This window comes from Budorcas taxicolor, chromosome 5 (assembly GCF_023091745.1).
Source record: "Budorcas taxicolor isolate Tak-1 chromosome 5, Takin1.1, whole genome shotgun sequence".
Lineage (NCBI taxonomy): Eukaryota > Metazoa > Chordata > Mammalia > Artiodactyla > Bovidae > Budorcas > Budorcas taxicolor.
In genome coordinates this window covers 111,582,390-111,599,385 of record NC_068914.1, presented here as the reverse complement: position 1 = coordinate 111,599,385, position 16,996 = coordinate 111,582,390, and the positions used below count along the sequence as shown (strand labels likewise).

General features: G+C 39.3%; 1 protein-coding gene across 1 annotated transcript in view; it reads right to left on the bottom strand.

Moving 5' to 3' along the window:
* The window catches only part of HCFC2 (host cell factor C2), a 42,644-nt gene extending 27,012 nt beyond the window's left edge, over positions 1-15,632 (bottom strand). The window contains exons 1-4 of the mRNA XM_052640478.1: positions 15,469-15,632; positions 13,637-13,785; positions 12,075-12,235; positions 196-404 (exon numbers count right to left, since the gene is read on the bottom strand). Of these exons, the coding sequence (XP_052496438.1) occupies positions 196-404; positions 12,075-12,235; positions 13,637-13,785; positions 15,469-15,631 (682 nt within the window). The 5' untranslated portion in view covers position 15,632. The remainder of the gene's footprint in view (positions 1-195; positions 405-12,074; positions 12,236-13,636; positions 13,786-15,468) is intronic.
* Between the last annotated feature and the right edge of the window lie 1,364 nt (positions 15,633-16,996).

The window sequence follows — 16,996 nt, the reverse complement described above, 5'->3', positions numbered from 1 at the left end:
TCCTACTTATAGGGAGCCCAGGAGTGTCACTATCATAAATCAAACATTCATTTGTTCAACTTGACTCATCAGCAATCATTCATATTAAATCTAAGTACAACTCAATACTGCAATAAAAATATTTTTCAAGGCAATTTTTACGTTTGCCTTTATCAATCATACTGAATTTCTAAGCCTGAATCAACTTAAGCTCACCTAAGTCAAGTTGCCATAGATCATCCAGGCGAGCACCACACATTCCACCAAAAACATACATTTTAGGGCTTCCAGAATCTCTTTTGCAATATATAACAGCTGTGTGGGATTCTCTTGGAGAAGGCACAATCCCTTTAGTCACCGGAATGCTCCAACCCACAACACCAGAACCATGCTGTAGCTCCAACTCATAGAAGTCATTTAAATATCTAGGATATAATGAAATAAATTAAAACATTAATATAATATATACCTTTCATTTGCTTTTTATTTCTATTTATAAAAATTATATATGCTTACTGTGAAAAAGTCATACAGTACAGAAAAATATTAGGAGAGCAGAAACCCCATAACTCATTCCTTCAATGCTATTTATCAAACATTACTGTGTACCAGGCACTCTGGTGGGGATCATCAGTGAACAGAAGAGATTTTAAAAACCTGCCACCATACAGCCAACACTCGTGTCCATGACAATACTGTGATGGTTTCAAAACATAGCCTCAAATTCCCTGACCTTTTTCCCTACAGCAAGTAGGGTTTATGTCCACTCCCCTAGGTGCTGGGTAGGTTGTGACTGCTTTAACTAATAGAGTACAGTGAAATGACACTATGTGATTTCTGGGGCTGAGTCACAGAAGGCCAATGCAGCTTCACTAGTGACCACTTGCATTCGGAATCCTGAACCTCCATGAAAGTTCAACTGTCAGAAAACCACCATCTGAACAGGACACACGCAGGCACACAGGATGACAGTCCTTGCTGAGTCCATCCTTCAGCCATCCCAGCTGAGGCATCAGACATGGGAGTAACCATTCAAGCCTTCCCATCTGAGGGCCTAGCCATCACTGCTGTCTCCCATATGAATTTTCAAAGGGCAGAATCCATGGACACAATACAATGGTTGCTAGTTTCCATTACTAACTTTTCCGGCAATTTATTATACGGTACTAGATAACTGAAACAATCACTACTGACAAGAGTAAATACCCTTTAAGACCTCTCCGTCTATGGATAGCTACATACGTATAAGCAAGGTATACTAAAAACGTTGCTTTGCAACTTTTTTTCTTTATAAATTTTCACTCTATAATGTCATAGCAATGTTCTACATAGTTTTTTTACTCTAGAAATTGGCATCAGACTTCTCATCTGTGACATGGATGTTTTCTATGTTTTCAGCAAAATGATTTTCATAGGAATCTGTTTCTCAATAAATTGAGTAATCAAATTATTACTCAAGTATGAAGGCAAAATTAAACATTTCAGAACATATAAAACTTCAAAGTTTAGCCATATAATTTGTTTTGTGAAAAAATGATTCTAGATCATCCATGAAAAATAAAAAGAAATCAAGAAAGAATACATGGAATAAAAGAAATGGTTGTACAAATAAACTAGTAATTTATAATTAAATTCAAATTGATGTTGATAACTGTGGTTGTGAGGTCTGAATAATCACTGAGAAAGACTAATCAAAAAATTAATTTCTTAACATTATTTTCATTTGGAATAAGATTCACAATGCTACAAAACAGAAAAAAGGGAGTAAGCAGAAAAAGGCTACAGATAAAGATAATCTATTTCTAAAGATGAAAAGGTATCTTTGGTTTAAATGTGTGTGATAATTTCCAAGCAACAAAAGGAAGCACAGAAATAGCATGTATAATTTTCAAATCATTAGAAGGAAAGAATGAATCAGGAAAAAAAAAAGGAAAATGGGAAAAAAAAAAGCATAATCTATAGAGATAGGATAGGAAAAAACCAACTATAAACAGTGTCAAGAGAAAAGAAAAACTGAAAACAATTAGTATACATCACAGAAGAGAGATCAAATTTTCTTAATATAAAGACCTATAAAATCAAGAAATCAAGATAATGACCAATCACACAATAGACATAGGTAAAAGGTATAAATAGGCAGTTCACAGAACAGGAAATAAAAATTACATGAATACACTTACACAAATATTCACCCTCATCACAACTTTTACAAATCTACAAAGGAAGAGAAAGGGGTATGGAGAAGCAACAACAAACAGAGTTTATAGAAGACATAAAATTCCATGGGCAGGGAAAAAACTTCCCTATTATAAGACAAAGTCTCTTCAACGTAGGGAATGTGTAGGGGAATCAAAAGAACCCCAAATCCAACTATAAGCAATTAACAAGTGAAAGTGAAAGCTGCTCAGACATGTCCAACTCTTTGTGACCCCAAGGACTATACAGTCGATGAAATTCTCCAGGCCAGAATACTGTAGTGGGTAGCCTTTCCCTTCTCCTAGGGATCTTCCCAACCCAGGGATCAAACCCAGGTCTCCCACATTGCAGGTGGATTCTTTACCAGCTGAGCCACAAGGGAAGCATAGCAAGGATGATAATAAAACTATTTAACAACTGATATGGCATAGACTTAAACAGGTCAGAATGAATGCCAGCCAGTATGCTGTAAACAGTTCATACTAATTAACTGTTAGTTCTATTTACGAAAGGTAAGTCTGTAACAAAATAATATATACAGGTTGAAATTATGTATCAGGAATAAAACACAAATTCACAATCACACTGGGAGATTTTAACATGTCATTCAGAAGTTGATATGACCAAGATCTACAGCATAAAACAGTTTTGAATAATAATTTAAGAAAGACACTGATTTAATAAAGAACCTTTTACCCAAACAGTCAAGAATTCATGATCCTATGAACAACTATGGAATAGTTACAAAAAATGACTGTGAAATAGACCACAAAAATAATCACTAAAAAGAAGAAACTTCATAGACCATATTTTTTAATTGAGCATAATAAAACTAGATATTAGTGATAATAACAAAATTTTCCATTTGAAAAAAATTTTAAATTATGCTCAACATACACTTTTGGTTAAAAAGAAAAAAAACTGAATTATCAAACTACAGATTTAAGAAAACTTCCTTATATACAGGAACTTAAAAAAATACAACAAATTACTAAGTATAACAAAAAAGAATCAGACTCACAGATATAAAGGACAAAGTAATGGTTACCAGTGGCGAGAGGGAAGGGAGGAGGCAGAGAGGGAGGGGATGAAGAGGTACAAATTATTAGGTATAAAATAAACTACAAGAACATATTGTACAACACAGAGAATATAGCCAATATTTTGTAACAACTATAAATGGAGTATAACCTCAAAAAATAGTGAATCACTATATTGTACACCTAAAACTTATATGATATGATACAACTATACTTCATAATCCCATCCACAGAGGAGTCTGGCAGGTTACAGTCTGTGGGGTCAAAGAGTTGGACACAACTGAGCACAAGGCACGTGACATGATATTTCATAAACAAGTATGGAATGGGACATGATTCAGTGACTGAACAACAACATACTTTATATGCTGCTGCTAAGTCGCTTCAGTCGTGTCCGACTCTGTGTGACCCCATGGACGGCAGCCCACCAGGCTCCCCCATCCCTGGGATTTTCCAGGCAAGAGTACTGGAGTGGGTTACCATTTCCTTCTCCAATGCATGAAAGTGAAAAGTGAAAGGGAAGTCGCTCAGTCGTGTCCGACTGTTAGCGACCCCATGGACTGCAATCCACCAGGCTCCTCCGTCCATGGGATTTGCCAGGCAAGAGTACTAGAGTGGGTGCCATTGCCTTCTTCAATACTTCATATATATATATATATATATATATATATATATATATATATATATATATATAATTTTTTTAAAAAAAGCTTCCTTAATCTGACCAAAGGCATATAATGGAAACTTAAAGCAAACATCACTTAATGTTAGGTAAATATTAAGTATATTAATGAAAATGAATAGAGTTTAGAATAAAAGCTGATAATATTTTTCTATAAAGAGCTAGATAGTAAATATTTTAGACTTTATATGTCATAAGTTCAATTCTACTCTGTTCTTTTAATAAGCAGCCAGAGACAACATGTATATAAACAGGAATGGCTATGTTCCAATGAAACTTACTAGCAAAAACATGCAGTAAGCCAAATTTTCCATACAAAGAGTAGTTTGTAACCCCTGGGGTGGAGAGACTAGAAAAAGACCCATTTCTAAGAGAATTAAGATATGACAGACATGGGACTTCAAAACAGTGGGGAGGTGGAAGAAGACTGGCTTATTTAACAAATGGTTGTGGGAGAACAGAAAATTCATTCAGAAGAAAAAGTAAAAACCTACAAAAATATATTGCAAGTGCATTAACATTTTAAACATAAAAAGCAAAACTGTGAATGTACTAGAATACATGATAGAAAAATTATTTTTATAGTTTTGGGATAGGAAAGTCTTCTTAATAACCAACACACAGAGCCAGAAAGCCATTAAAATATATAAATCATCATACTTGATAAAGGAAAAAGGAAAACTCTTAAAAGGGGGGAAGCAAACAAAAGACTTGGAAAATATTATTTAGAATATATAAATATATAGAACATACAAAAAACAGCAATAAAAAGAAAAACTGTAATCCATGAAAATATGATTAGAATAATAAAATCTTGTCACTGGATACAAGATCAATATACTGGTCAGGATCAATAGAGAGAGACTAACTTTATTTCTATATGCTAGCAATGAACAATCCAAAAATGAAATTAAGAAGCCAGGTCTAGTCACAATGTCATCAAAAAGAATAAAAGATTAAAAATAAATTTAACAAAACAAGAGCAAAATTAGTACACTGGAAATCTGAAAACATTGCTGACCAACAACCTAAAGAAGATCTAAATAAATGTAGAGCCATTCCATGTTTATAGACTAGAAGACTCAATACTAATAAGACAGAAACTCTCCAAATATTGATATATCCAGTCATCACATTCCCTATCAAAATCTTAGGAGAACTTTCTGTGGAAACTGGCAAGATGATCCTAAAATTTACACAGAAATGTAAAGGATTCAGAATAGCGAAAACATTCTTGAAAAAAGAGTAAAATTTCAAAACTGAGATCTTCCTATTTCGAAACTTACTACAAAGCTACAGTAACTAAGACAATGTGGTATGAGCATAAGACCAGAAATATAGATCAGTCGGACAGAATTAGAAGTCTAGAAACAAACTCTTACAGTTATGGTCAATTGACAGTCAACAAAGATGCCAGAACAATATAATGAGAAAAGGATAATCTTTACAATGAATAGTGTTGGGAAAATTGAATATCCGTATGTAAAAGGATGAATTTACTCAGTTACTTTAGGCATAAAAATTACCTCAAAAAGAACCATAGATATAAATGTAAAGGACAAAACTATAGAACTTTTAGAACAAAATAGAGGAACAAATCTTTATGACCTTGAGATAGGCAAACAGTTCTTAAAAAGGATGCTAAAAGCATAATCCATATTTGCAAATCATTTATTTGATTTTTTAAAAAACAAACTTGTATCTAGAATATATAAAGAAGTCTTACAAGTCAATAATAAGAATACAAGCAACTAAATTTTATTTTTAAAATTTACTGTATTGAAGTATAGTTGATTTACAATGTTACATTAATTTCTGTTGTACAGCAAAGTGACTCAGTTACACATATCTATATACATTCTTTTTTATACTGCTTTCTATGATGGTTTATCACAGGATACTGAATATAGCTCCCTGTGCTACACAGCAGAACCTTATTGTTTACCCAGCTCTATATGACAGTTTGCACCTGCTAATCTGAAACTCTCAATCCATCCCTCCCCCATGGCAACCACAAGCCTGTTCTCTATGTCTGTGAGTCGATTTCTGTTTCATAAACAAGTTTATTTGTATCATATATTAGATTCCACATATTAAATGATATTATATGGTATTTGTCTTTCTCTTTTTGACTTACTTCACTGAGTATGATCATCTCTAGGTCTATCCATGTTATTGCAAATAGCAGTATTTCCTTCTTTTTTATGGCCAAGTGATATTCCATTGTATATACGTACCACATCTTCTTTATCCATCCATCTGTCTATGGACATTTAGGTTGTTTCCATGCCTTGGGTATTGTGAACTGTGCTGCTATGAACATAGGTGTGCAATGTATCTTTTTGAATTATAGTTTTTTCTGGAAAAATGCCCAGGAGTGGGATTGTTGGATCATATGACAACTTTTAGTTTTTTTAGAAACTTCCATACTGTTTTCCATAGTGGCTATACCAATTCATATTCCCATCAACAGTGTAGGAGAGTTTCCTTTTCTCCATACCCTCTCGAGCATTTGTTATTTGTAGACTTTTTAATGATGGTCATTCTGACCAGTGTGAGGTGGTACCTGATTGTTATCCTAATTTGCATTTCTCTAATAATTAGCAAGGTTCAGCACCTTTTCTTGTGCCTATTGGCCATCTATATCAAACAATATAATTTTAAAATGAACAAAGATTTGAAAAGAAATTTCACCAAAGAAGATATATAAATGGCTAAAAAGCTCATGAAAAGAAACTCAGCATCATTGGTCAATAGGGAAATGCAAACCAAAACCATAATAAGACATGACCTTATACCCACTAGGTTGGCTACAGTCAAAAAGACAGACAATAACAAATGTTAGCATTTGATGTGGAAAATTTGGAACCCTTATACATTGCTGGTGGGAAGGTAAAATGGTAGTCACTGGAAAACAGTCCAGTAGTGCTTAAAAGTTAAATATAAATTTCCCACATGACTCATCAGTTCTATTACTAGGTATCTAATCAAGAGCAATGAATACATATCCATAGAAAGACTTGTAAGAGCCCCAAATTGGAAACAATCCAAATCATCAACTGATGACAGATAAATAAAATGTGACATACCAGTACAATGGAGTATTGTTCAACAATAAAAAGGAAAAAACATTTGCTACATGCTACAGTATGGTTGAACCTCAATATTACGCTAAGTGAAAGAAGATAAATGCACAAAATCACATGTATATGAAATGTTCAGAAAAAGCTAATCTAAGAGACAGAAAATAGTCTGGTAGTTACGTGGGTATTGGTATGGGAATGAGGACTGACTGCAAACGAATAAGAAGTTTCTTATAGTAACTCATATATATGGAATCTAGGAAAGCAGTACTGGTGAACCTATTTACAGAGAAGAAATGGAAACACAGATATAGAGAATGGACTTGTGGACACAGAGAGGGGAGGAGAGGCTAGGAGAAACTGCGAGAGTAGCACTGACATAGGTGGGAAACTGCTATGTAACGCAGAGAGAGCCCAGCAGGCGCTCTGCGATGACCTAGATGAGTGGAATGTGGAGCAAGGGAGGCTACAGAGAGAGGGGAAATATATATATATATATATATATATATATATATATATATATATATATATATATAATTATGACTGATTCGAGCTGATATACAGCAGAAATCATTGTCTGAACCACCAGGGAAGCTCATAGAGACTATCACAACACTGTAAAGCAATTATCCTCCAATAAAAAAAGTTTCTTTTTGGAATGATGGAAATATTCTAGAATTGGATGGTGGTGATGGTTACACAACACTATAAATTACTAAAAATCTATGAATTGTACATATAAAAAAGATGAATGTTATGGTATATTATCAATTTTTAAACAAAAATAAATGTGGACCTAAACAATTTCAGAGTAGGAATTGTAACTATTCAATAAGCACTGTTAATTAAGCTCATTTATAGTTTAAAAATAAATCAAAATAAACCTATGAAATATATTTCACCAATTATGTTGGCAAGAACTAAGAAGAGTGAGATGATTCAGTATTGCCAGGGGTGTAAGGCACTCTTGTATGCTGCCATTAGGAGTATAAAATTGTTCCATCTCTTTGGAGGTTGATTCAGGAGTACCTAACTAGAACTAAAACCCAAAAGAGATGTCCTTTTCATTATCGGGGACTGGAATACAAAAGTAGGAAGTCAAGAAATATCAGTAACAGATAAATTTGGCCTTGGAGTACAGAATAAAGCAGGCCAAAGGCTAATAGAACTTTGCCAAAAGAATATACTGGTCATAGCAAACACCCTCTTCCAACAACACGAGAGAAGACTCAACACATGGGCATCACCAGATGGTCAACACCAAAATCACACTGACTATTATTTGCAGCCAAAGATGGAGAAGCTCTGTAGTCAGCAAAAATGAGACCAGGAGCTGACTGTGGCTCAGATCATGAACTCCTTACTGCCAAATTCATAGTTAAATTGAAGTGGGAAAAACCACTAGACCATTCAGGTATGACCTAAATCAAATCCTTTATGATTATACAGTGGAGGTGAGAAACAGATATAAAGGACTAGATCTGATAGATAGAGTGCCTGATGAACTATGGATGGAGGTTCGTGACATTGTACAGGAGACAGGGATCAAGACCATCCCCATGGAAAAGAAATGCAAAAAAGCAAAATGGCTGTCTGAGGAGGCCTTACAAATAGCTGTGAAAAGAAGAGAAGCAAAACGCAAAGGAAAAAAGGATACCTATTTGAATGCAGAGTTCCAAAAAATAGCAAGCAGAGATAAGAAAGCCTTCCTTCCTCAGTGATCAGTACAAAGAAATAGAGGAAAACAATAAAATGGGAAAGACTAGAGATCTCTTCAAGAAAATTAGAGATACCAAGGGAAAATTTCATGCAAAAATGGGATCAATAAAGGACAGAAATCGTATGGACCTAACAGAAGCAGAAGATATTAAGAAGAGGAGGCAAGAATACACAGAAGAACTATACAAAAAAGATCTTCACGACCCAGATAATCACGAGGGTGTGATCACTCACCTAGAGCCAGACATCCTGGAATGTGAAGTCAAGTGGGCCTTAGAAAGCATCACTATGAACAAAGCTAGTGGAGGTGATAGAATTCCAGTCGAGCTATTTCAAATTCTGAAAGATGATGCTGTCAAAGTGCTGCACTCAATGTGTCAGCAAATTTGGAAAATTTAGCAGGGGCCACAGGACTGGAAAAGATCAGTTTTCATTCCAATCCCAAAGAAAGGCAATGCCAAAGAATGCTCAAACTACTGTGCAACTGTATTCATCTCATACGCTAGTAAAGTAATGCTCAAAATTCTCCAACCCAGGCTTCAACAATACGTGAACCATGAACTTCCAGATGTTCAAGCTGGTTTTAGAAATGGCAGAAGAATCAGAGATCAAATTGCCAACATCTGCTGGATCATGGAAAAAGCAAGAGAGTTCCAGAAAAACATCTATTTCTGCTTTATTGACTATGCCAAAGCCTTTGACTGTGTGGATCACAACAAACTGTGGAAAATCTTCAAGCGATGGAAATACCAGGCCACCTGACCTGCCTCTTGAGAAACCTATATGCAGGTCAGGAAGAAACAGTTAGAACTGGACATGGAACAACAGACTGGTTCCAAATAGGAAAAGGAGTACGTCAAGGCTGTATATTGTCACCCTGCTTATTTAACTTATATGGAGAGTACATCATGAGAAACACTGGGCTGGATGAAGCACAAGCTGGAATCAAGATTGCCGGGACAAATATCAATAACCTCAGATACGCAGATGACACCACCCTTATGGCAGAAAGTGAAGAAGAACTAAAGAGCCTCTTGATGAAAGTGAAAGAGGAAAGTGAAAAAGTTGGCTCAACATTCAGAAAACCAAGATCATGGCATTTGGTCCCATCAATTCATGGGAAATAGATAGGGAAACAGTGGCTGACTTTATTTTTGGGGGCTCCAAAATCACCGCAGATGGTGACTACAGCCATGAAATTAAAAGACACTTACCCCTTGGAAGGAAAGTTATGACCAACCTAGATAGCATACTCAAAAGCAGAGACATTACTTTGTCAACAAAGGTCCATCTAGTCAAGGCTATGGTTTTTCCAGTGGTCATGTATGGATGTGAGAGTTGGACTATGAAGAAAGCTGAGCACAGAGAACTGATGCTTTTGAACTGTGGTGTTGGAGAAGATGCTTGAGAGTCCCTTGGACTGCAAGGGGATCCAACCAGTCCTTCCTAAAGGAAATCAGTCCTGGGTGTTTATTGGAAGGAATGATGTTGAAGCTGAAACTCCAATATTTTGACCACCTGATACAAAGAGCTGACTCATTTGAAAAGACCCAGATGTTGGAAAAGCTTGAAGGCGGGAGGAGAAGGGGATGACAGAGGATGAGATGGTTGGATGGCATCACCAACTCAATGGACATGAGTTTGGATAAACTCCCAGAGTTGGTGATGGACAAGGAGGCCTGGAGTGCTGTGGTTCATGGGGTCGCAAAGAGGCGGACATGACTGAGCGACTGAACTGAACTGAACAAAGTTAAAATGTATCCTTGATCACCACCATCTCCTTCCCAATTCCATTTATAAGTATCAATCCCAGAAAAAAATTCATATTATGCAAAAACTGTAATAGCAAAATGGAAATATTTAAGTGTCCATCTGTAGGGGAATGGTTAGATAATTTGCATAACTCAGACTACTTTTCCACTGTTAATAACAGGGCAATCCATATCTACTGCCATGTAAAGATATATTATTAAAGGTAAACAAACAAACAAAAAAACTCAAGTAAACACCCAAAGTCATAAAGCAAAAGGAAAGCTCTCACTTATATAAAAAAAAAAAAAAGAGTAGAATCAGATTAACATTCCCAAGTCCCTTCTCCCAGAAAGCAAAACATGTATCCTTGCATCACCCACTCATTCTTGGCCTTACAGCTTGCTTTGAACAATGGAATGTCAACAGAAATGAATGTGCTGGCTTTAATCAAGGCTTTAAAAAGCATCACATGTATCTAGTTATTATCTCAAGCAGCATAAACTTGAGAAGCTTACCCTTAACACAACAAAAACTGACTAATACAATGTGTTATATGAAAAAGGTCCCAAACATACACATCAAATTGAATTATGTGTGCCTTCCTATGTTGGGGAACAGGGACCCTGTGAAAAAGAACTTTGTACATTGTCTGATTCCTTGAATTTCACAAGTCATTATCTCAAAACAAATCTGTTTAATGGAAAAATGAAAAAAGACATGTACTAAAAGTATCTGGATTAGTATGGGGAATACATAATTTTCCTCTTTTTCTCTAGTTTCCAAATTTTCTACGTGTTTTAGCATATGTTATTTTTTTCAAGTTTGTAGGGAAAAAAAAGGTAAGGCTCTAAGATTAATCTCATGTAGGTAAAAAGACACATTATAATGGTGATGACAACTACTGACATTGCTGATGGCAACTTGAAAGTGCTTTGAAAATTATGCCAATGATCTTATTTAGCAATCACAATGACACTGGAAGGTATGTATTTAATCACTCCCAGAAAACAGGCTTAGATTACTTCCACCAAAGGACACATACATGGTAAGCAGTGAATCAGAAAACAGTCTTGTGGACTCTAAACCTCCAAATCCTGAATGCTATAATGACCATGTGATCAAAACATTATGCAAAAAGAAAAGAGGCAGTGATTAATTCTGTTTGAAAAAAGAAGAGGATTGGTTCTAAAGGTATTTGCTTGTGTGAACCACTCTTAACAGCTTCCTATGTGAAAAATGGAAATGACGGCCTTCATTTGCTATTCAGATTTTTGTCACCAAATTCCCAGAGAAATATAATTTGTAAATAACCATTTCTTACCTTTCATTATCACTTACAACAACTAAAACACATTATGGCTCAACATATACAATATAACTGCCACAAGCAGTTATATTAATACCAATTTAGTAAGATAATTTGGTTAAAAAAGGCACAGTTTTGAAAATTGATATACTCCAGGGACTAAGGAAAAATCACAAAAGGACACAAATTTGTTCACTGTTAGGTTCAAATGCAAAGGGATAAGCTTCATTGCTTTTAATAATTAAAGATGGAAGAAATTACATGCTCTTAATCTAAACCATAAAATAAACATTTGATCTGAAAAAGTGTTGGCATACCTGGGAACATTATTGTTTGAATCTTCACTTTCATTTGCCAAGCCACCAAACAAATAGCATTTGTTACCATATAAAGAGAAGCTATGTCCCAGTCGAGGACAAGGAGGTAAACCAGAAGAAGGGGGATGGGGTTTCACTTTTTTCCATAACCAACGACTTGCCTAAAAAAAGAACATAAATACACTCAGACAAAATCACGAAACATTCCTGTTAAAATACTAAAATATCATACCAATACATTTTAATCTGAATCCAATCAGAAGGCTTCAATAAACTACTTTGGGGACAAATGACAAATAACTAAATAAATTCTGAAATTAAAATGAGTGTTCCAACAGAAAATCAGTCTAGTCTTCCATATTCACAGCTTTCCACAATGGCAAACTAAGCTAATAATCATTAACACTAGTAATCATAAAATATTGGGTTAGCCAAAAAGTTTGTTAGAGTTTTTCAGGAACATATCATGGGGAAACTCAAACAAACTTTTGGCCAATCCAATATTTTCCAAATGAGGAATTCAAAATTATTTACAACTTTAAGATTACATGTAATTTATGCACTCTCACCTTTTGAAATTAGTTAATCCATGAATGGTATATATTTTAATCTTTAAATAAACATAAAGATCATAAAAAACAATTTTTTTTTCTTGGCCACACCACAGGGCATGTGGGATCTTAGTTCCCCAACCAGGGATAGAACCTGTGCTCCCTGCAGTGGAAATGCAGAGTCTTAACCACTGGCCTGCTACGGAAGTCCAATGTAAAAATCAAACCAAACTCCAATGTAACAAACCAAACTCCAAAACTTACTCTCTAGTCATGGATTGAAATTTTTTGAAATGAACTTCTTATTAACAGGCATAATCCATCTACATCTGCCAACTACCAAACACCCTCATGATCACAGCCTTGGGAATATAAGCACAGTTTAGGAATAAAAATTAGTCAGGGCTGTCACAGTGGGCTCTGAGCCCGGTTCATTGGAGAGTCAAATTGGAAGGCTATCTGAAACTGTTACCTCTTCTGTATGCATTGCCGAGGTGTGTGGGAGGGCGGGGGGTGGGGGATGGGGATTATTAGTGTTAGAGGAACAATTTTTATAACTAAGGCAGAAGTTTTCCAAAAGGTATGGTCCAGGGGATCAGCAGCAGGTGTGAATTTAGTAGGAATGCAAAATCTCTGTAGACAATACTGATTCAGAAACTCTGAGGGCGGGGCTCAGCAATCTGTTTTCACAAACCCGCCCCCTGCTTCTGTTGCAGGCTAAAGCTTAAGAAAGACTGTACTAAGATACAAAAGCCCAAATATAACTTGTACAACTGATGCTAAGTAACAGATATCTTAATGTTACAAATGTTGCACTGGGTATTGGAAAAAGAATTACATTAGAAACTTTGGCTTTTTAGTGAGTAGAAATGTTTTCCTTGAAGCTATAAAATGTGGAGCTCACACTTATCTTCAGCATGTTAATGAAATATTTTGCAATCTTTCAAAGAATTAAGAGCAATATCATTATTACCATTTCAGTCTGAGATAATAAATTTGAAATACACTTACTTGTAACTCATATAACTCATTGCTGTATCTTCCATATTCAACCATTCCCCCAAATACTAATATTCTGGTACCATCACAGACAAATCCATGGGCAGCGCAACCTGGAGGGATGTCTCCTCTAACAGCTGGTAGGAACCACTGATTTGTAACTAGTAGCCAAAATAAAATGAAAACCAATTATAATAAAGTTATAAACTATGAGTATGTACTTTTATAAGGATCGTTTATATCAGTGGTTTTTAACTGTAAATGATTTTGCCCGGTCAGGGACAAATAAAAAATTTTTAGCTGTCATAGTGGAAGGGCGAGAGTACTACTAGCAGCTAGTGGGTAGAGGACTAGGGCTGCCAAACATCTTACAATACACAGTATCCGTGTGCTTAGTCGCTCAGTCGTGTCTGACTCTGCTACACCATGGGCTGTAGCCCGCCAGGCTCCTCTTGCATGGGGATTCTTCAGGCAAGAATACTGGAGTGGGTTGCCATGCCCTCCTCCAGGGGACCTTCTCAACCCAGTGACCGAACCCACGTCTCCGCATTTCAGGCCAATTCTTTACCGTCTGAGCCACCAGGGAAGCCCAATGCACAGTAAAGCCCCCTAAAACCAAAAATCATCCGGTTCAAATGTCAATAGACATGCTGCTGAAAAACCTTGATCTATATATCATTTCATTTCTCAACAAAAACCCTACCTGGGGAGTATCATCCTCTCCATTTTACAAGTGAAAAATCTGACACTTAGGTTAACTTTAGCGCGGATCCTAAGCAACTGGCAGGGCAAAATTCAAACTCGGTCTAACTTAACTTCAAAGCCAAGATTTTCACATCCTACCGAAGTACCGATTAACTTTCTAACTTTTTAAGTTGGGGTGCCAGAAGGAGGAGAAGGTGAGAAAATAAAAAATTTCTCCTACTCCACCATTTTATTCATTTCTAAATGACAGCCACAATTAAGCTATTCGGCCAGAGAAAAGTTAAGGACCGCGACGCTGATCTGAAACTCATTAATTAACGTTACACCAAGAAAACAGCTTTCTTATGACAGTTGGCGTATTTACAAGTGGGAAAAAAATGAAATTCCAACCTCCCTTATATTCCACAGAGGTACTCAAGGGCAAGGGCCTCCGCGGCCCGAGGCATTTCTCATCCGCAGCGGTGCTGAAGCCGACGGCCCTCCCAGATCGCCGAGCGCCGAACGGCTGAGCTTGGGCACGCACACCGAACTGCGCAGACCCGGGCGCCGGTCTCACCCACGAACCACTTCCCCGCCAGTTAAGAGCGCTGAGAACGGGGTAAATATCTTGACTGCCACCTGCCAGATACGGGGCTCAACTGGGGGTGAAAGTACCAGAAGGCCTTTCCTTTTCCCTCTTCATTTCCCCTATATTCTCTTCCTACGAAGGAAGGAAAGCAAAGACACGAAAGGCCCCGAGGAGCGCTCGTTTGGAGTTGGGTTTTGACAGGGAGGGATCTCGGGGCACCGGAGCGGGCGAGACTTCGGGAAGAGGCCCAGGCGGGTGGAAACAGTCTTTCTCGCCTACGTCCGCCAGCAGCGTCGGCGCGGGCCGGGATGGGGGCGTCCACGACCGTCTGCCTGAGGGCCGGCGCGCCCCGCTCCGGGGCCGGTTCCGCCCCAGCGCAACCCGGGGAAACGGCGCTACGGCCCGAGACGCTGCGGGAGCGGGGCCACCCAGCCGAGCCGCACTCTTCGCCGCCGGTCGGAGAAGGCAGTGACCCGGCGGTGACAGCTGTCAGGGCCGCGGCCGCCGCCTCGCCTCCCCTCCCCCTCCGCGGCTCCCGCAGGAGGGGCCGAAGAACCGCCGCCGCGCCTACCGGTGTTGTAGACGTGCAGCTCATCCGCGATGCCCTCGTTGCCCCCTCCAAAGATGATCATCAGCTCCCGGATGGCCACCGCTCGGTGTCCGTGCCGGGCGCGGGGGACCGGCCCCGTGAAGGAGGAAACCCGCCTCCAGTTGAGGAGGCTGGGAGCCGCCATCTTCCCAACCCCCGCCCCTCTGCCCACAATGCACCGCGCCCGCTCCGGCGCCGCTACTCCCGGGGGAGGGCGGGGACCGGCCTCCAGCTGTGCGCTTGGGGCGGGGGACGGTACCCCAAGGTGGGGATGATGGTCACGTGACCGCGGGGGTCCAGGGCAAGGCTGGAAGGCTGTGAGGAGCGGAACGGAGCGGGGCGGGGCAGGGTGGGGGGCGAGGTACTGGAAGGGAGTACCGCCCCTACCCCCGGGCGACGTGGCTGGTCTTGGCACCCGGGGCAGCGGATTTAGGATGGAAAGAAATTTCCTGCTGACCAGTCTCCCCTCCCCACCCAGTACCTCCAGTTTTGTGTTTGCAGGAGAAGATAGAGCGTTTCCCTTTACGATCACTTTAATTGAGCATCTAGGATGTGCAGGCGAGTCAGATCCTTTAAACAATGACAGCACAGCAAGAGAAAAGCTCGCTTAGAGGTTTTGAAGTGCCGGGAGCGGGGCGAGAGGAGAGGGGAGTTGGTCTCCGCAGAGGGCGTGACATGCGTGCCCAGGCGCCGCGAGGGCGGCGAGGATGCCCACGAAGGCGGGGGCATGGGGGGACCCGGGCGGGGGTGATGAGGGGTAGGGAGAGGGGGGCGGGGGTGATCGGGCGTTGGGGATAGGGGGAGCCGGTATGAGGGAGGGAGGGAATCTGGACCACGACCGAGGGTCTGCGAGCGCCGCGTGCCGCCTGCAGCTAACTCTGGAGGGAAGACCGGAGCTAAGCTTGCCAAGACAAATAGGGCAGAGCAGATTTGGAGGGTGCCATGCCAAGAAGTTTAGGAACGGTGAGCCGCGGAAGTTGTTTTGTTTAAGCAGGTGGGAGGTTATGTATAGATTTCTGTTTTATTGTTGTCAGACGTTTGAGGGTATTTCATTGACAAGCACTGTCCTCCTTGCCTTATATGTGTTAACTCATGATTCTCCCAACAATCCAGTGAAGTGGGTGCTGTTTTCTCCTTTTAGTGAATGGAGAAATGAGGCACAGAAAAATAATTTTCTCGTGGGCTCACAGCAGAGAAGGGCCAGGATTCAAAGGCACAACTTCTGATTCCAGAGCCCCAACCCCTAACCACTATACCATATTTCCTCTGAATGCACTCATGCTGCTAAGTCACTTCAGTCGTGTCCGACTCTGTGCGACCCCATAGACGGCAGCCCACCAGGCTCCTCCGTCCCTGGGATTCTCCAGGCAAGAACATCAGAGTGGGTTGCCATTTCCTTCTCCAGTGCATGAAAGTGAAAAGTCATAGTGAAGTCGCTCAGTCGTGTCCGACTCTTAGCGACCCCGTGGACTGCAACCTACCAGGCTCCTCCGTCCATGGGATTTTCCAG